The sequence below is a fragment of the Pezoporus occidentalis genome, unplaced genomic scaffold (assembly GCF_034315485.1).
Source record: "Pezoporus occidentalis ecotype Australia unplaced genomic scaffold, CSIRO_AGI_Poc_V1 ctg113, whole genome shotgun sequence".
Taxonomy (NCBI): Eukaryota; Metazoa; Chordata; class Aves; order Psittaciformes; family Psittacidae; genus Pezoporus; species Pezoporus occidentalis.
The window spans coordinates 632,749-653,150 of record NW_026912918.1 but is presented as its reverse complement, the minus strand read 5'-3'; the positions used below and the strand labels follow the sequence as shown (position 1 = coordinate 653,150).

At 42.5% G+C, this 20,402-nt stretch overlaps 2 protein-coding genes across 2 annotated transcripts; one reads left to right on the top strand and one right to left on the bottom strand.

The window, feature by feature from the left end:
* Window positions 1-1,377: 1,377 nt before the first annotated feature.
* Window positions 1,378-16,113, top strand: LOC134172029 (acyl-coenzyme A synthetase ACSM4, mitochondrial-like). Its single transcript, XM_062634753.1, has 16 exons — window positions 1,378-1,660; window positions 5,130-5,350; window positions 5,546-5,665; window positions 6,458-6,633; window positions 7,088-7,298; window positions 7,815-8,022; window positions 9,864-10,007; window positions 10,459-10,615; window positions 12,061-12,140; window positions 12,628-12,751; window positions 13,127-13,207; window positions 13,418-13,519; window positions 13,876-14,003; window positions 14,093-14,192; window positions 14,777-14,896; window positions 15,247-16,113. Exons 3-16 carry the CDS (start codon window positions 5,650-5,652, stop codon window positions 15,331-15,333), a joined length of 1,734 nt encoding a protein of 577 aa, XP_062490737.1. The 5' UTR covers window positions 1,378-1,660; window positions 5,130-5,350; window positions 5,546-5,649; the 3' UTR covers window positions 15,334-16,113.
* Window positions 16,114-17,569: 1,456 nt separating this feature from the next.
* THUMPD1 (THUMP domain containing 1) lies at window positions 17,570-19,878 on the bottom strand. The gene is made up of 4 exons (XM_062634779.1): window positions 19,621-19,878; window positions 19,127-19,307; window positions 18,516-18,764; window positions 17,570-17,939 (listed from the first exon to the last, which is right to left on the bottom strand). The coding sequence occupies exons 1-4, from the start codon at window positions 19,828-19,830 to the stop codon at window positions 17,611-17,613; spliced, it is 969 nt and encodes a 322-aa protein (XP_062490763.1). The 5' UTR covers window positions 19,831-19,878; the 3' UTR covers window positions 17,570-17,610.
* Window positions 19,879-20,402: the final 524 nt, after the last annotated feature.

Sequence of the window (20,402 nt, the reverse complement as noted above, 5' to 3'; positions counted from 1 at the left end):
GCAGTTATCACAGTTTGCACTGGTTGCAGATTATCAGGCTCAAGGGGTATGGCAGGTTTGAGGGAATCTCAGCATGATTTTCACATCTTATTACTGGTGGCAGTGGGCTGTGCAAAGGCAAACAGTACTACAGCTAGTGCAGGTGGAGCAGGACTCAGATTCCACTAGCGGAGCATCTAGAAAGGTTGAAAAGAACCCCAGGGCCTCCAGAGTTAACACGAATAGTTCATCAGGAGAAGAAGGATAAGCCCCACCTGGCTAAGCAATGATGTGCCAGGTCCCACCAAAAGTCTTCAGAAAAGACTTCGCTGTCTGCCTTTGGCTTCCCTCAGTTTCTGCACAGGGTTCCACAGCCATGATGGAGGGTTTTAAATTTCCCTTCCCTTTTCCTGAGAAACAGCTCTGCTCTGGGAGATTAATTTTTCTCTCCTTGATTCAGTTGGAACAGAGGGAAAACACATTGGATATTTCAAACGTAATCCCATTTTTTTAGCAGAATAACTAGAAATAGGATTAGACTGTTAAGTGCAATCATAAAAACATGTTGAAAAACGTAATCCAGTCACCATTTCAGAATCTGACTCTTTTTAAGCACATTCAGATTTCAAATGTCAGTACTTTCTGGCAAAGTAATCCATTTTTAAGTGAAGTAATCATAATCCATTTATTCTAGGTCAGTAATATTTTTTTTAACATAATCTAATTATGACCCTGGAAATTCATTGTTTTTAAAGCAATCTTAAAACTGTAATCCTGGAAAAGATTCTTGGGCTTTGGTGCTGGTCTGTGTTGGGTTTTAAATGGGTATGGTGAGATTTTCCTCTGAGCCCTGTTCTAGTGGCTTGAATTGCTCATTACAGCGGGGAAGGTCTCACACAGGAGATTTCCTCTCTGGTGCAGTCACAGACTTCTTAGTCTATACACTGGGTCTTTCAGACTCACCAACATGTTAGTGCAGTTTTGTAATCATAGATCCAACTAGATTGAAAAAGACCTTTAGGATCATCAAGTTCAATCATTACCCCAGCACTGCCAAGTCCCTCACTAAATCATGTCAAAACCTGAACTTGACCAGGAAAATAAAAGAAGAGACAAACAGGTGAATCAAAACATTTCTGTTGGGGGTGTGTGCCGGAGTGTCCAGTGAGCTCTGCCTCACTGGCCAGGGTTTCCAGCAAGCAAATAAAGCCTCTTAGTAGCCCCCTTTCCCAAGTTGTGCTCAAATTCAGTGGGGTGAGATTGTCCCGCACAAGTGGTTTGAAGAATTGCTGAGTGACCCAAGTGATGAACTCTGCTTCTTTTAAAAGTCACTCTTTATTGAGCAATGGGTGTGCTGCCAGCCTGCTTCGTCCTCAGAAGAGCTTGTAGCTTTTAAAATCACAGGCTTGCCACAGAAAAGGAACACAGCTTGGAATTAAGCTGGAAGTTCTGTCAAACTGCTGAGTATTGTTATTTCTTTACAGACAAGTTGGAGTTTGTGCAACAACTGCCAAAGATGGTCCCTGGGAAAATACAAAGGAAGAATCTAAGAAAGGAAGACTGGGGAAGAGCTGAGTTTTGCTGCTGAGCTGCTGGCCAGAATGTGCTGAACATGACTGCTTTTCTGCTTTCTGGCATCCTGTTCCCTAACAGTCTTAAGAGGTGCCGGAGAACCTTCTGAGTAAGAGTAGAAGATACCAGGTTTTGGTCTTGTGCTTTTGGGTATTTCTAAAGCAATATTTTCCCTATAATTTATAATGTATGTGGGAGAAGCTGGTTTGAAAATAATGATAAACGAGGGGAAATCAGACTTGCCTTCAGCTTTTGCTTTTATGTTTGTATGTGCATCATTTCACTGAAAGCCACAAAGTGTGCAAGTCAAATCCTATTTTATGAGAATGGTTTTTAATAATTGTTGGTAATCAGACTTCACACTTTAGACAGTGCTGGGTCACAGATAGTTTCAGGTTTAAATATAATCAAGGATTTCCTGGACTAAGTAGTCAGTTCAGGCTGTGAGAAATTTCCATAACAGCCAAGCAGAGTTACGTGGCTGTGGCTGCAGCAGAGGTTTAGATCATCCCTGTTAGGTCACATCTCACATTTCTTGTGACCCCTCTGTAGCATTTGCACCTCACACAGTGCTGCTACAGCACAGGCTGTGTACTCTTTATTCTTGCTTCAGAAGATGTAAGTAGTAGTTGAACTCTATGACCAACGTTGTATTTACTAGAAGCACAAAAACACCAGTGCACAAAACCACCAAGCCCAGGGTTGTTTACCTCCCGATTTCCTTGTTCTGCTGTAAAGCCACTATGCAGTACCATGAACCCATCTGCTGTTGTACCAAGAGCCTGGGAAAATAGCAAATGCGCTGCGTAGTAAAGCTGTTGATGACCTTTGAGGACAGCTAATTGAGTTATTAACTGGCTAACAAAGACAAGTCCCAGGAGGGGCTGTGCCAGGAGGGTTCTGCAGGTGGATCTCACCTCTTTCTTACTCTTAAGCTCTGAAATGGATATTGCTTTGCTTTCCACTTAGAAAGCACGAAATTGCCTGAAGTCAAAACCAAAGAGAAAGCAAACGCATGAAATGCTATGTCTGTGTAGATTACATCAATCTAAATGTATCTGAGCTTGCACTACTCAGGGGATAGATGAAAATTTATTTCTTTAGGAGCAGAATTAGACCTCAGATGAAAAATAAACCTTACTCTCTGGAGTATTTGCGTGCTGTGAGTGTTAAATGTTTTAGGGAAATTATGAAAGTGACTGAAAGGAGGTGGTTTGGGATATTTTATTAACCAGTCCTTTGGAGATTCATTCCACAGAGAGTCTTCAGACTGTCCGAAATGTTGTACTTGAAGTAACAGACATGCAGAGAGGAACTGTATCGTCTGCCTTGAATGGTTCTCTACTACATTTGCATCAACAGCTGCTCTAAATTCTACTTCCTGGGAGCAGGTAGTTAATTTGGTGAGCAAATGAGAAACTTCTCTGGATTTCATTGCAACTACCATAAAAATCATGGGTCAACTGGGTTTTTTTCCATGTGTGCTAGTGGAAGACTGCTGCAGTACATTCACTGTTTGGGGGCTGTCACCCTTTTTGTTTGTTCTAGGATTCTGTGGACAAGTTGGGCTGACTCATCCATGTGTGTATGGTCCATCATTATTGCACCGAATACTGGTTTATGACATTTACAAACAGTAGCAGCTGTGTTGTGTGTCTCCAAATGTATTTACATGGTGAAGGCAGCACGAGGGATGTCACTGGAGTTGTTGCTGTAAACCCCTGAGTGCTCATAGAAATTTACCCTGGGAAAAAGGCCAAATCTGTCTGCCCTGAAAATTTGTGAGCAAACTCAATCATTGGTTTCAGTCTCTCCACGCTGGGTTGAAGACGGGCTTAATGCCCTCTCATGTATGTACATTAGAAACACAGTGTGTTTGGAGTGGCTCTTCATGTGTGTATTGCACAGCTCAAAAGCCACTTAACAACCACAATAAAATGAGGAATGGGAGGAGTAATTTCAACATTGCGAGAGCAGATGGAAAATTCTGTGCTCTGTTACAGAGGCCTGAAGTTCCTCAAACCTTGACCCAAACATGCTCGCTCTGAATCTCACTGTGGGTGCTCCTGAGGTGTATATTCAAATAACTGAGCACTGCACTGTGGCTTTTCTGCAGGTTTCACTGGGAATTTCATGTGGTTGCCACTGCTCTGTCCATTTTAATTTCTCTGAATACGTGAGCTACCAGGCAGCATAAGACATAGTTATCTTTGCTCCTAGTCTTGACTGAAAAATAGTAAGAGGAGAAGCAGAACCAGTTAAATAGCAGTCAGATCAGAAAAATGGGGTAATTCTCTTTTCAGATCACCTTAACATCAGTAAACACTGTCACTTGAGGCAGTCTGCTGCATGCCCTTTTTAAAGTGTTAAGATGAGAGACAGGTAGCCTGCAATTACTTTAGCTTTGGGTATCTGCATTTTCAGAATATCATATGTGATTTACCAAGCTGGGGAGGGTCATCTCCTAACACTACAGCAGCAGGTTGGGGGAGCTGGCTCCAAGTCTACAAGACACAGGAGACAGGGGGAGAGAGGTTGTATGTGACTTGTGCAAAGACACTGATGCCAAATTGGATAGTTTACTTCTGAGTAATTTCAGAGCTTACATTCAGTTTGCAAAAGTGGCTTGAAAGCTTTCCAATATCCCTAACACACAGCAATTCAATGGCTTTCTTGGAAGACTGGCCATGCATTGATGCCTGCCGGGATTCTGCATGTGGTCTCCAACAGCCTGGTTCTGCCTCTTCGTAGTCCCTTATTTCCATGGCTGCTCTTTGTGCTTGTTGTTTCTAGCAGCATCTCTGTTCCCTGACTCTGATCCTTAATTATACCCTGTACTGCCTCTATATAGAATCATAGAATAATTTAGTTTGGAAAAGACCTTTAAGATCATCAAGTCCAACAATAAGCCCAACTCTGCCAAAGTCCACCACTAAACCATGTCCCTAAGTGCTATGTCTACACATCTTTTAAATACCTATATTTATACACAGCCTGTATATATCATATAGTCTAATGTGTATGCTTATGTATAGCTTTTATTTATCTACGTCTTAGTTTAAAAATATTTTTCCACTTGCAGAGCTTATTGCCTGTGGTAACAATACTAACAGACATTACTGTGACTGCAGGAGAATTCACCTAGTCCAAGTTTGCCAAGCTCACCATAATTGAATACCTGGAGATCCTGTGTCATGTCTTTCAGAGCATGGATTTTGTGTCTCAGCCCTTTGTCTCCCTTTTCATAGCAATGACTATGGAGTTTTCATTGTCCTCAGAGCTGATGTCAGAACTGCATGTATTTTGTGCACAGAAGTATCCGATCGTGGATATTATAGGTGATATTTATTGGCAACAGGCTTCTGAAAATCTTCATATCTTTATCACACCAATCCTCATACTATGTTTAACTCCAGAATCTGAGAATAAAGCCCCATTGTTGCTATTTTCAAAGTCATTGGTGCCATAAAATAGTTATACAGTAATGTATGGTAGATTATCCATTCTCCAAAGGCAGTGAACCAGAAACACAATCATTCATACTCAGCACTCTTTCTATCTTCTCTCAGTTTTTTCAGTGATTGTGCCTTTCTCCAGAAGGAGATTGGAGAAATGAATTCTGTGCTCTCAGGGGAAATAATCCCCACCACGGAATCTGATGTGTGATCCTAATGAAGGGCCACAGCTGCTCAAAGAACTAGAAAGAAGCCAGAAGGCAGTACTCACCAATTAAGTACTAGGCAAGATACATGAGGAGGAGTTGAAAGAAGTCTCACCTGATCACAAATAACACCTCCAGGTAAGCCCAACCTATTTAAACACCCCGAAAAATTAGTTTTTATTTAATAGTTGTTCAGATGTCTTCTCAAATGAAAGATGCCATCTACTAACGTAAAAAAATATAACTCTACAGTGCTGTTTTATTCCTCTTTCTTCGCATGATTCTCACTTTTATGAAAGAAGGTGGACTACTTTCCTGGTTTGTCCCAAGCAGACTGAAGAAGTAGCTTCTTTCTGCAAGAACATCTTCTAGGTCTGAGTCTGCAATCACTGGCTCAGATCTAAGGGAAAAATAAACCAGCTGCCGTTTCCACAAAGATGTCACTGATTAACCGTGAGTTCTGGAATCTGGCTTTTTTAATGACCTCTTAGGGATAGAGATAAGAAATAATGTGTTATAAGCAAACTATGTGAAAAAAGAAAAACCCTCTTTTATTAGTCTCTGAAGCTGATGTATCCTGAGCACCATGTTCCCATACATATGGCTGTAATTCACTCTTGCAAAGTGTTTTCGAGGTAATGCAAAACTACAAACAGTATTTTGTAAAACCAAATGCAACTCTGTATATTTAAGGACAAATGCAAATGTGGCAAAAGCATTAGTCTGGTAAACAAATCAATAATAGAATGTGGAAAGCCACCTCAGAGTTATTCATAAGACTTTGCTATCCAATTAATAAAAGGCAAATGCCAGTGGTGGGAGGGAACACAGTTTTTTCTGTGAACAGTAAAGAAGGCAGAGGAAATGGTACAATGTAGAATGCTCAGCTTAGCCCCTACTTTGGTTGGAAAGAGTAGGAATTGTCAGCTCCAGGGGGAATTCTCTGAGACACCTGTGGGCAGATGGAAAAGTAGGAGACTTGAAAGTGGTACCAGAGCTCTAGCTTACCCATAAGGAGAGGTGGGATAAAATGTCATACAGAGATGGACTTGCTGCTCTATATACATCTGTGCCATTTGGAGCCAACAGCCCATCTGGGAATATGCACACCGTAACACTATTATTGATTTTTCAGCCTCTTGTAGGAGGGAAATAATCATTAAAAAAACATTTCTGATGGTTATTGTATCCAAAAGCCCCCATACATCTGCTTTTGTACCACAAAGATTTTACTTGTATTTCAAGTGTTGCAGTCCTCATGGAGCACCCACACACTCCGCAGATTATTCCACCAGTATCACAAGACTTTTGCACCTTTGAATTTCTCATATTATGAAGCTGTCAGTCGTTGTGAACAGGAAGTACCAGAGTACTTTAATTTTGCAAGTGATGTGCTGGACAAGTGGTCTCAAATCGAAAAGGTAACGTTTCTGACCCTGTAGATTCAGTATTTTTAGTAAAACTGTGCCCCTATCCCCAAAATCAAGCCTAAAACCATCACTGGCTTCAGTGGGACCGGAATTTCCTCCCCTATTTCTATTTTAACATAATATTGACATTGCAGAGAAAGGAGAGGCAATTTGCTTGGCATCAGAAGGGACATGGTGCTTTGTCTCTGTGACTCTGATTCAGCAGTGTGTGCAGTGCTGTGGTTGTAAAAGCCTCTAAGTAATTTATGAACATTGCAAATCAGGTAGATATACTCACCAACTTATAGTTGCCTTGAAAAAGGTCTCTTTTAAACCACATGTGTAATATCCCTGCCCTAGAATATGTCACACTATCAGATTCCACTTCCTGGACCATCCCAAAAACTCTGCATGGAACTGCAGGTGTATCAGAAATAACCAACATGCTCTTTATGCTTGTGTATAGGAACGAAAAGGACCATCAAATCCAGCTCTATGGTGGATAAATGGAAAAGGAGATGAAATTAAATGGAGCTTTGAGGAGCTGGGCTTCCTGTCCCAAAAAGTGGCCAACGTGCTCTCTGGGCCATGCAGTCTGGAAAGAGGAGACCGAGTTTTAGTGATTCTCCCCCGAATCCCAGAGTGGTGGCTGCTGAGCGTGGCTTGTATGCGAACAGGTGAATTGTATCATTGCTAATGGTCTGTAGATTGGTTGTTACCTTCTATGCCGAAAGTTGGTTAGCAGTTCATTTAACAATTACTTTCTTATTTGACTGTGTAGCAAACATTTGACAATCAAAGAGGCTGACAGTGTAGTCTCTTATGACTGATGGAATTACTCTCATCATTTTGCTTTGCTTTCTGTGGCTTGCGTTGATTGTGTTAAATCGATTTGGTTGTGTTAAATCAATTTAACTTCAATACAGTTAAGTTAAAGCTGCTAGTGTTTACTGCCCCAAAGTTACTTTCTACTTACATTGTGCCTGGAGCAAAGGATCTCATAAAAGCAAAAGCTATATTGTACTGCAGATCGGCACATCTGTATTCAAGTTCATGTGTGTGGCACTTGTTTATCTTCTTCTCATTTCTGGACTGAATGGTGCTGATTTTCAGCAATTCAGGAAAAGCTATGAAGTTATCAGGACTGAAAGTGACAAATACCTAATAAATTCCCAATCTTATTGCACTTTCAGGTGTTATCATCATCCCAGGGACCACACAACTGACAGCACAAGACATCTGCTATAGACTGCTGGCTTCCAAGGCTAAGTGCATTATTACAACTGATGTGCTTGCTCCTGTGGTGGACTCAGTTGCATCCAAATCTCAGTTTCTGAAAACAAAGCTAATTGTATCTGAAAGCAGAAGGGCTGAGTGGCTGAACTTCAGTGATTTGCTCAAGTAAGTGCCTTCTACCGTTAACTCCATCATTGTTACCTCTAGTGGAACATTTCTCATGTTGTTTAAATACACTTATGCACTTGTGTCTAGATATGAGATAGATACCTTTGAGGGGGTGTGAGAGAAGGCAATTATGTCTCTTTTCTACAGAGCATTTGGAAATAGCCAAATTAAAAAATAAGTACAGTCTTACAATGACTAGGTTTTTTTATATATGACTATGAAATAACACAGAATAATAAACAGGAAAGCCTCTCTTATTGACAACTGTGGCCTGTTTACCCTGTAAAGCTCAAAGAAAAATATTCTATACCAATTATTCCAATCCATGTTCCTAAAACGCTACTATAATAAGGTTAGTAGGAATAGCTTTTCAGTGTGAAAGGCTAAAAAAGGGCACTGCAAAAATAACCTAATGTGTTTAGGAAACAACCTGCCTCATGGCTGAAAAGTAGCTACTAAACAGCACCCAACAGACAGCTCTTCACTGCAGTGCATGGGACTGTAGAAAGGGTGGAAAGGCAGAGTGGAGAAGGAAAGCAAGTACCCTGCTAAAATCAATGTAGCTAAAACCATTATTTCAAGGTGGGATCCAAGCTCTTCAGTCACTTTAAGAGCTTCATAAGATGTACCATATGTTCTCACAACTACTTATGTCTGAACTAGTATTACATGTGCAGCTCACTGTACAGCCTGACTGTATTTGCATCTGTTCTTTTGAACAATGGCCCATTTCAGTGTCACTAAACTGAAAGACAGGGAAAGCACTAAGACTGCATTCTCAAACTTCCTAGAGCTACTAAAACATTGTCAAGTCGATTTGATGAATCCTCTTTCATGCTGGGCTAATATTCCATGTCTCAGTTCCACAGCAGAGAGTAAAATTGATTTTGATAAAACCTAAATATTGTCTGGAGCTGCATCAGTCCTGCAGAGGCTGTGCCTGGCGGTCAGGCAGGTAGGCTGGCTGGTTTCCCAGGATGGCTGCCTTGTGAAGTGCTGGCTGTCTGGCTCCAGGGTTAATCAGCTGTCAGGCTCACAGTGTTTCTAGAGTGCTGGGCTACTGTCCCGCCTGGCTCGCTATCTTGCCAGATCACTGGCAGCCTCCCTACCTACTGGGATACTTGCCCAGTCTGCCCAGCTCCCCATGTCCTTGGCTGCCTTAGCCAACTGCTAAACCAGCCAGGAGGCTGTGAGGCTCTGGAGCGAGGGCTCCTGGACAGCAGGTCTGCCTGGCAGGCAGCACAGGGAGATGGCTGGCCTGGGCAGACGGACTTCCTATGCCCAACCTTGCAGGCATGGACAGTGTCTGCATGCCAAGTAAAAGCTTTTTGAACATCAGTCCTGACAGAGGAAGGGTTTTGCTTTCTCATCCTAGAAAGTGATGAGAAATATTTCCCTGTCACATGCCAAACGACTGAGAGTTTGAGCCTCTTCATACTTCCCAAACATGGCAGGGACAATTAACTAGTGGGACCATGTACCCAAAGAAATGGTGGGTCCTCCCTCAGCTTATCACATTAAGGATGGCAGATATGCTTTCTGGAGGGTGCTTGGGTCAAACACAAGGTGCTGGGCCCTTTTGGTGGCTGTTAAGGGAGGCAAATAAAGGTCAGCCAGTTGGCATTTTTACTGTGGAGAAGGTGGACATGGAGAATAAAGACCAACATCAACAATGCCTTAATACAGAACTAGCAGTGCAAGAGTGAGGGAATCTCAGTAGTTTCTTATCCCTCACATCTCACTATACAAAGTCCTGCATATATTGGGTACAGAGGATTGAAGCTGAGTGTGCTGAATAATGCCAGCCACTGTTTCAATAACCTGTTTTTTCTTCTAAGGGCTGCCTCTGCTATCCATAACTGTGTGAAGACAAAAACCCAGGATCCCATGGCAATCTATTTTACCAGTGGTACTACAGGCTCACCCAAAATGGTTGAACATTCCTATGGAAGCTTTGGTCTGGGTTTTTTTCTCTTAGGAAGGTAAAGTATTCAGCTAATTATGTCTTTACAGCTCTGGAACGTGAAGCAAACAGAGAGATTTTGTGTGTGATAGAATTACGATAGATGATGAGGTGCCAGCAATACCGTACATGTCATTTCTTTCAGTCTCCTCAGCTGAATTATACCCGGGAAGCAAGGATCTATTTCGATATGGTCTGTGGCTCCATTTTAGAAACTACTTGTCTAGAAACTAATGAATTAGGATATTGTTTGATTTTCTTTTATCAGTACAAAGGCTAGGCAAAAGGCATTTATTTGAGCTCCTGAGTTTCGGATCAAATTTACCATGCCTTTCTAAGGAAAAATAAAACCAAAACAACCACCAAAAAAACACCAAACAAACAAAAAGAACCCACAAAAAGACCCTGCCCACCTCACATTCCTAATTTCCACTTGCAGACTTTCTTATAGACACCTTTGCCTTCAACAGCTACTGGATGAATTTGACTCCCTCAGACATCTTGTGGAACATGTCAGACACTGCTTGGGTAAAGGCAGCTGCTGGGAGCGTTTTCGGGCCATGGTTCCAGGGCTCATGTGTTTTCATACATGCCATGCCACAGTTTGATGCAAGAGAAACCTTAAATGTAAGAACACCATGTTCATAATGAACAATTACTCATATTTCATGTTGTTTTCCAAGCAGGCCACAAAACTAAGCTTCTCAGGTTTATGGGATTAGCCATTTTAAGATGGCATAACTACGGGGTGATTGTTCTTTGATAGGAATATAATACAGGAAGGATTTTGCAGCATGACTCTTTTGGGCACAGGATATTACCAGCTGCTTCCGATCAGGATGAGTTACTGGTATTACTTAAGCCTCTTCCCTACTGTATTTCACTACTGAAATGATAAATGAGCTGGCTTACATGTAAATTAATATTTTAATTACACTGTTGTGGCCATTAAGGAAGTCAAGTCAGTACTGGGAAGCACTGAAGCTGTGAGATTGACTTGAAAGAAATTGTTCTTGAAAGAAATGGTTTTCAAGCTTCTCAAAGCAATCTGAGTTTTAATCTAACAGAAGAGGAACACTGCTGTTCCCAAAGGGCTCAAAGCACCTATGTGGAAAAGTGTATAATCCTAACGTGGGGGTTATTTGGGGATTTGAATACTGTTTCATTTCCATTTTAAAATTGTAGTTTCTGGTTTGGTTTTCTTTTTTGTATGAGTTTCTTGGCTGCTTTACCCATGGCATGGCTGGAGTGAAAGCTGCTGAAGGAGAGGTCTTTCCCCTCTGTGAGCAGACTTGCATTGCAGGCAGAAAGGAGTTTAAAGAAAAAAGAAGTAAGGCTTAGCTCTGCCTGAGTGGCTGCGCATCATCTGCTGGTGGTGTGGGTGCGAATTAAAGATGCGTCAGAAAACAGACGCTTGACTGAGATCTTTATTTTGCTAGCAAGCTGCTCCTGTCCTGGCCCATGTAGAGGAGGATATATAAATTTACTAGTCCAAAACAACCTTTTAATACAGCATTACTCACAACTCAGCCAGAGCTCATGGAGACTTGGCTCTGCATGTCAGGCCTTTTGTTAGGACAGCTGGGGGAATTAGAACCTGTCTAAAGATTAGTGACAGTCCTTTTCAGAAAGCGTGGGGCTAGATAAAAGACAGGCAAAATGTTCAAAAGAAACGTGCAATTTTAGTTGCCTCTATTCTGAGGTGTCTGACTTCGTCCTAGGGTGAGATGTGGGTTTTACAGTATAAAGTTCCCTGCAAAACTTAGGTTGCTCCTCCAGGGCCAGGGTTTCGTACCAAGGGGTGGTCCTTGTGCTTCAAGTAAGCATCAGGACAAATCAGTTACACCAGTGACTTACCACAGTCAGTGTATCACCTCTTCAGCTGATGTTTGAGCCCTGTAACATCTTTCCTGAATGCTGAAAGTGACACCAATTACTTTGCTTTCCATGTAAGTGAGGTGACAATCAGGTCTTGTATTTTGTGCTGTAGTATACAATAGAAAGTAATAGTTTGCAGCAGGGTTTTTCCCAAAACAGTATTATTTAATCTTCTTTTTCTTTTTATTTATTAGACCTTGTGCAGATACCCAGTGACCACTCTGTGCAGTGCACCAACTGCCTACCGCGTGCTGGTACAGCACGACCTCACCAGGTACGGCGTGTCTGTTAACAAGTGGCCATGCTGTGTCTGCAAGCTACTATCTGGCTCTTAACAGTGATTTCTACAGGACCTCATAGCCATTTAAACTCTTAGAGTAGTGGAGATTTGTTGGAGACAGATCCTTCTTTTTAGCACTGCAGAGACAGGTGATGAAATCCACCCCTCAGGCACCTCCAATGCAGAGCAAGTTTTGCCCTGAGGCATTAAGGATAGTGAATACAGAGGCTGGTATTCGGCCCTTGAAGGCACAGATGTGGCTGCACTGTTGCCACTCCTGTGCATCTTTGCACCTCACTGCTTAGGCAGCCCCTTTCCAGACGCACTCCAGTTAGAGCTCTAGATTTTCTCTCAACCCTAACCCTTACTCTAAGAGAGTCCGGTGTGTCCTGAAGTCACAGGGTTGAACATAACAATTGCCAGGGAGAGCATTTGTCCCCTTCTGTCCTCTGATACTCAGTAATGTCCTCTGCTTATGAAGGTATGCGTTCAAGACACTGAAGCACTGTTTGACTGCAGGTGAACCACTCAACCCAGATGTGATGGCACAGTGGAAAAGCCAAACAGGACTGAATATCTATGAAGGCTACGGCCAAACCGAAATTGTACGTTTTTTTGTGAAGCTCAGCTGTCACTTGGAGCCTTAGAGTCTATCTCGTTCCTCTTAGTAAATATGGAACTGGGCCATACATATTTGATGAAAAAGAAAGATGGCATTAGAATATGTGGCAATTGCCTACAGGAGGGTTTATGGGTTTTAGAATTACGTGCTTGGTTATGATACTGCTTCTAAGACTACTTAAGCTGTAAAATATCTTGAACTATTTGTCCAAGACTCGGTGAAATTCAGTGTTTTGGCTCACACAAATGGAAAATTTACATTTTACACTAGCTCAACAACGGGCATAGTACAAGAACAGGAAGAGCTTCAGGAATAAGAGTGAAAAATACCTGGGCTGGTTGTTTGTCTTTTCCAACAGGGAATGGTATGTGCCAATACAAAAGGAATGAAAATTAAGCCAGGTTCCTTGGGAAAGGCAGCTCCCCACTATGATATTTCGGTAGGTGGTCCCATTTTCTGCTTACTGTTGATTTCATAGGAAGTAGTACGTAAGAGAGTAGAACATCATACTGTACAAGTTTCAGTACCATACAGTGGTATTCATGGCAGGCTGACTTTTTTGGTTGAGCTGTTGGCTGTTGGTTAGTTTTAGAACATGGCTTTCTTAAAATGGGAAGTTATAATCACCCATTTGCCTTTTCTATTGCAGATTGTAGATGAAAATGGCAGTGTTCTGCCTCCTGGGAAAGAAGGAGACATTGCTGTCAAAGTAGATGCCAAGTGGCCATTTACTTTTTTCACTCGATACGTGGTAAGCCTGAAGTGAATTTCCAGAGAGCCAGTTGAGGCCTGCAGCATGGTATGTATTTATACCAAGAGGAGCAGGTGCAGCACCAAAGAGCTTTGGCTCATCTTGACCTCACAATGTTTTGACTTACAACACTTCAATTCTCTATACCAGTCTTCTGCAGACCTATTATGTGACCTTAAGTTCCCTATCTGGCCCTGTGATAAGTTTTCCCCTCTGGAAGAAGCAAGCACAAGCTACTGCATACTTGAGACAGAAAACAAGCAGTGAAAAATATTTGGGTAGTGCCCAGAGAGGCAAAACTCATCTCTAAGGTTCAGGCTTCTCAATATTCAGAATAACTGTTGCTTGTTTAACAGGACGATCCAGTGAAAACTGCTTCCACAATCCGTGGGAACTTCTACATCACTGGAGACAGAGGGAGCATGGATGAGGATGGATACATATGGTTTATGGGGAGATCTGATGATATCATCATCTCCTCTGGGTTTGTAGATTTCAGTTAAAATGCCAAGAAATGTCTAAAAAATAAGCATACACCTTTTACTTACTAAGCACTTCATTTCTTCCTCCCAGGTACCGTATTGGACCATTTGAAATAGAGAGTGCCCTGATAGAGCACCCAGCTGTTGCTGAGTCAGCTGTGGTCAGCAGCCCAGATCCCACCAGAGGGGAGGTAATTAGCGGTCACTCTCCTGTTCACAAACTGCCTTGTATGACAGAGCTCACACTCAAGCTTCCACTGAACTTGTAAGATTTTTAATACAGCTACACAAACTTCTCTCCATCACTTCACCCAAAGCAAGGGGAGCAGTAGTCTGTGTGTACCCTTTTCTGTCTTAAAAATGAAAATATAGTACTTGGTTTCCTAAAGAACATGACACTGAGTATAAAGGTGACTCTGGTAAGAACTGATGTACACTTTGACCCACTGCCTGGGGAATTATATTCTTTAGCAACATACCTTTACAGAAAAGGCTGTAGCATCTAAGAACTGCTTTAAGCAGTGCTTTAGAGAACTCTAAATTTTAAGCAGAGTTTAAAACTTTTCTTATGTATCACTTAGGACCTTTACTAATGTAAGGCAGAATCAATCTTTTGTCCTAATTTTATATATGCTTACACAAAAGCAAGATTTGCTGTATTGCAGAGGTGTGACAGAATACGCCTGTAGTGCAGGCAGTACTCAATTAACTGCCTCATTTCTTAGGTTGCTCTGGTTGAACTAATGCTGCATTTTTATCCATTTTCCCTTTGTAGGTGGTAAAAGCTTTTGTGGTCTTATCTCCTCCCTTTAAGTCACAAGATCCAAAGAAACTGGCCCGTGAATTGCAAGATTATGTCAGGAAAGTCACTGCTCCATACAAGTACCCCAGGAAGGCAAGTAAACATAAGTGTATTAAAAAAAATAAATAAATCCCAAACACCTATTTGAACCATGGGGAGGCTACAAACAAGAAGAACAGACTCAGTTCAAATGCAGTAACAGAAAAAGCCCAAATATTTGCCGTGCAAGAAAAATAACAAGCATTATTACTTAAAGAACCTCTTGGAAAAGAACAGATCCAACACAGTCTAAAATGAAATTAGGAGTTATTTCCACAGTCCCCTAATACTTATTGAAATTAAGTAGGATGAAGACTTTAAGTAGGATGGAGCTGTTCTGAAAAAGAAAAAAAAACAATTTAAGTGACATATACTCATTTTAGTTTCTTCCTCTTTTGAATCAGATTGAATTTGTCCAGCAGCTGCCAAAGACAATCACTGGGAAAATCAGGCGGAATGAACTGAGGAACAAGGAATGGAGAAAGACTTAATTTTGATAAGCAATCTAAAAAGGCCTATCCCTATCAATTTCATTCATAATGGAGCTCTTCTAACAACTGTTAAGCACCAACACAGGATTATATTTCACCCACTGAGCAGTGACTGTGTAAGAATGCACAAGTATAAAAATTCCCAACTATGTTTTTTTACATCCTTGTGTTCTTGCTTAAACAAAAATCAAGCCTACCTTGGCAAGGCAGATGCAAACACAACTTCCAGCCACCTAGCACTTTTCAGAATCACAGTACAAGTAGAAGTGATTCCAAATGAAGGAGTAGTGTGTTCATTCTTTTGAGACCAGATAATTTAATTCACAAGAGGCTTACTAACAAGGAGATCATGATAGTATACAATGAAGTTCCCAGAAATGGCCACAGATCTTGCACGCATCCAAATTAAGCACCCTGCTTGTATGAATATAAATAAATTTAGGAATTAATGTGTTAACAGTGAATGTTCAGTAAGGGCAAGTTATAAAAACAAGAAGGATGGCATCTTTTAAGACTGCAGCACAGGCATCATGTAAATGTCACACAGACACAGGCTTGACAAACAGCAGCTATTCAGCAGCTTCTTCTGAAGAACTGTCGGTCCTGTAGACACATATGAATGAGAAGGGTAAAAAAAAACAACCAAACCAAAACCCAACAATCAAAAAACTACAAACTATCCATGAGCCTATCCTTGTCCTTAGTAAGTAAGGTAAGCAGGCTGTTTTGAATCATGATCATCAACATGAGCCACCAATAAACATTCACAGTTGACCTTCATATCTGGTCTCAAACGGTTCTTTCCTATGTGTTATCCAGACATTGCTGGTTTTAATTCACACACGAGCAGCTTTAAAATTTAAAGAAAACACTGATGGAGGTAAGAAAACAGAGTTTTAATAAATGGGTGGTAAGGGAAAGAGGACTGGGGAAAAGAGCTGTCTTAATTTTCCAGCTTCTGAAAGAATTTTGAGAAGAAGAAAATACAAATTCAACACTGTTGAGAGACTTTGACAAATCCTTTTCATTAAGCCAAGACAAGTAACAAGTGGTGTTCTTCAAGATGAGTCTTTTCCCACTGGCAACCCACAAGCTTTTATGCTAGAAATGAAATACTAAAGCTAGACAGTTGTACAGGAAGCATACTCAGAACCCTATTGGAAAGCAGGTTATAGATGCACTGGCTTTGGTTGTTTTTTAAGTCACTGGGATATCAAAAGAGCTGCTGTAACAAACAGGCAACAGACAGACTCACTAACATTACTTTCAATCTGAAACAAAATTAATATTGTAAAGCTAAAACTGTACCAAAAATTAAGCTTAATTCCCTTTATCCAGTATAGTTGAATGGAAGTTTCTTTCATAAAAAGTTCCCAAGCAGTATTTAAATTCAAATTTTGAGACCTAAATAAAAAATAAAAACAAAACAAAAAAAAGACTTCATAAACACCCCCAAGGATTAAGTCTTTGGAAAGAGCAGCAAAAGGCTGTTGCAGGAAATTACTCAAAAGGAGTCTGTTCAGCGACTACAACATTTCTTACAAACCAGTAACTGCTGTATACACAGCTAATGTAAACACACATGTAGTTTTTGCTGAAACCATCTGCAATGCCTGCACTATACTTCTACTGTCCTAGAACAGTCAAATCTATTACTCTAAATAGTCTCATAATATTCAAGTATTTTGATGATAGCAGTTCTTCCCATTTACTTTCAACACTTAGCATACCCTTGTAGATCAATGTGTGTGTATATATATATACGTATATAACCCTCCATCAGACAGGAAATGATCAGGTTTAGCTCATTCTGTTGTTCCCACAGAAAACTGTATCTGAGTTCTGCAGTCACACAGGTTGTCAGATCACATCCTTAAAACCCTTCTGCAGTCAACTGTCTTTTTCAGATATCTCACTTTCATCAATACTTCCTTATACAGCTGACTCTGCACTGCCTTTTCACTTCTGTAGCCATCAGATATAACAAAGGAGAGTCAGTATATGTCAGGATGGCCACATTTCCATATGCCACGCACACACTCCTGCTTTTTGTACTAGGTAAAGGCATTGCAGAACAAAGCTTCACCAGAAAGGTGAGCACTCTTGCATCTGTTGTAATGTCAGCGCCACCTGCAACAAGCATTGAATTCTTACACATGTGGATTTTAAAAACAAGATTTCAAAACAAAACCACTCTCCTCTTTACAAACACCCTTTCAGAACTCTAGGGCAACTCTTAGTTTGGATTGTGTTTATCTTTCCCTTCTGTCACACTTTTTACACTGTCAGCTTATCATTCCCCTTGGGCTCAGCTTCTGTTTCACCTTGATTCTTGTGCTCTAGTTTTACTTCTTCTGAGCTCTTCTCCTCCCCCTCAGCTTCTGGTTTTACTACCTTGGAGTTCTGTTCTTCCGTCAAACTTGATGGGTTTTGTTGTTTGTCTTCTTTGTTGCTCTTCACCACCTCCTGTAGATTGTATTTTCTGAATAGAACATAGTCTCTCACCACACTCAAGCAACAGACGGTTTTTATTATTTCCACCACAACTGTATATTGTGGGTTATTAAGGTCGACTTTGTTTTCTGGATTGAGGCTGCCCACAATTCCTGTAAAACAAGATGTAGTTTAAAAGATGCTGGGAAAACTGTTTCAGTAAACATGCCCTAATGAAAGGAAAAAAGTTAAGAGAAAGAAAGCAACATGCCCCTTAGTTGTAACCAACTACTTGTTTTTGTAATTGCTTAAAATAGCCGAACGGAGCAGGACTCAGAATATACCAGTGTAACTGAAAAACTGTCCCACTGCAATTACCAAGAAACAAAATACTAGAGTAAGGTGGAGCTATTTTATAAGTCATATATTCAATGGAAATAGTGACACACTATTTCAACATAGCATCCAGAGAGAAAGCCTGACAGCATTAATTTCACAGCACATGTAACTAACATGCCAAACACTGGACTTGTTTCTGCTTGTTGTCTCTTGAGACATTAACACCAGCAAGGAATATCGATGTCAAGATTTTTTTAAGTCTTAGAGAAGCTTTTGTAATTCAACATAAAGATTTTAAGCAACAAATGTGTGTACCCATTAAGACCGCTTGTAATAATCTGACATGTTATGCATGCAGTTGTGGGCTGCTTATGTACTTGTTCTCAGTTTTGTGAGAAATCCATACATACCTGCTAATTCCTTAATTACTTCTTCCCTACTCATATGACTGTTATTCCGAGCTTTGTAAACAATCTGAAAAGTACCCTTATTAGGGGCTTTAAACCAAGGCTCAAAAAATGTTTCTGTGTATTTTTTCATATCCTCCATAAAAGCCTTGCAAGTTCCAGAAATGGGCAGCATCCTCAGGATGACTCTTGTTTTCTTCTTCTTAGTGGCATGCATATCCTTTAATATATGGTGCACCAGGTTCTCAGGTTCTACAAGAAAAACAGCTAGGTATGAGAAACCAATTGAAGGCATTTTCTCCCTTCCTGACCCCTCTAAGTAACACAGTGGGGAAACACTCAGCTGCGCTGCTGTCAGTCTCAAACCCTTTTCTGTAAAGAGTTTTTTCCTATACCAGAACTGGGTAATCAGGGATTATTTTGTCAATACAGATTCCTCTACCTTTAGCAACTCTGCTAATGACAAAAGTCAGGGGCTATGCGAAAAGGAGGGGGAAACCCTGCATGTATTTGGTACACACGAGTTTCTTGGAAGTCACTCTCTGTGGCCTTTTACTAACACTGTTCAGTGTAGTGTACCCCACAGCATTACATAGCATCAGTTGATGTCCTACCAATGCCCTGGGTTCTGATGAAGACCACATTGTTGGCACCACTCTCCACTGACTGGAACCGCCGCAGCTTCTGCTCTGTCGAGGCACGGATCTGGCCGACCTCCTTCTTCAGGGCTGCCTCAACGTCATCCTCATCCTCCTCCCTCTCGCTCCCAGACAGCCGCTCCTCGTGATCTGAAAACTTCACACACGGCACGTCTCGTTTGAGTACTGAGCAACAGCGCACACAAAAGCCGCCAGCATGGCCCTGAAGCCTAAAGGTGATGGGCAAGGACTTTTTATCCACCCAACCCTAGGGGTTGATGCCAGAGACCGGCATTTTCCTGTGTGGTGACCACAACCATGGGGTTTTACACACAGAGGAGGCTCCAGACACCGCCCTCCCCGCCGCGCAGGGTCATTGCTGCCAGGCCGCGGGCAGCAGCGGAGCGGCCGATGCCGCGCTCCCCGGCGCCATGGCCGTCTGCCGCCCGGCCCCGCCCGCCCGCACGCACCTGCTCCGGCCCGTAGAGCAGGTCCCCGTACTCGCCGAGGAGGCTGTAGGCCTCCCCCACACACTTGCGCTCGTTCATGTTGCAGGTGATGAGGATGCCGCGCATGCCGGCCTCCAGCTGCCTCCCGCCGCCGCGGGGCCGCTTGGCCCGCCCCGCCGCGAAGTGCCCCTTGGGCCGCCGCTTCCTCGCTGCCGGCTCCGCCGCGGCCATTGACCGCCCCTCGCTGCTGCCGCCGCGCACTGCGATGGCGTCAGCGCCGCGCCGCCAGCCCGCCGGAGAGAGCGCCGCCCCGCGGCCCCTTACCGCCGTGCCGGGGAGCGCTGGGGGAGGCGGGCGCGGCGCCTCCTGTGGCGCCTGCGGGGGAGCCGGGCCGCGGGTGATGCCCTCAGCCCGCTGCGGGCTGCTCTGCCAGGCGGTGCTGCTGTGGGCAGCGCAGCGCCCCTGTTAAAAGCGGAAACAAAACCGCTCCTTCTAAAACTACGGTTCACCTCAGGGGTCACATGTGCCGGGGGAGGTTGAGCATTCCCCGGGCAGGTGCTCAGGACTCGGTGCGGTCGGCTGTGCCAGGCTGTCACTCGTAGCCCTGCATGCTTTCTCTTCTGCCGAATTTCAGTTCCAGTGTTAAAGTCTGGGTTCGTGTTAATGATTCCAGAGCGGATGATCAGTGGGACGGGGCAGGAGGGGATGAATGGTCAGTGAAGTGCAGGGGAGCAAGGAGCCCTCAATCCTGCTCAGCACTGGAGCGTGGAACACTGACCTGTACACTCCAGTGGGGGGACACA

Bases quoted from the DNA above. Each gene is read 5' to 3' on its own strand.
- THUMPD1 (XM_062634779.1), bottom strand. From the start codon at position 19,830: ATGGCCGCGGCGGAGCCGGCAGCGAGGAAGCGGCGGCCCAAGGGGCAC. The intron at 19,308-19,620 runs GTGCGTGCGGGC...CCGTGTGTGAAG, and splicing joins TGCTCTACGGGCCGGAGCAG to TTTTCAGATCACGAGGAGCG. The intron at 17,940-18,515 runs GTATGTATGGAT...CTTGTTTTACAG, and splicing joins AGTAATTAAGGAATTAGCAG to GAATTGTGGGCAGCCTCAAT.
- LOC134172029 (XM_062634753.1), top strand. The intron at 12,141-12,627 runs GTACGGCGTGTC...CTGCTTATGAAG, and splicing joins GTACAGCACGACCTCACCAG to GTATGCGTTCAAGACACTGA. The intron at 14,193-14,776 runs GTAATTAGCGGT...TTCCCTTTGTAG, and splicing joins CAGATCCCACCAGAGGGGAG to GTGGTAAAAGCTTTTGTGGT.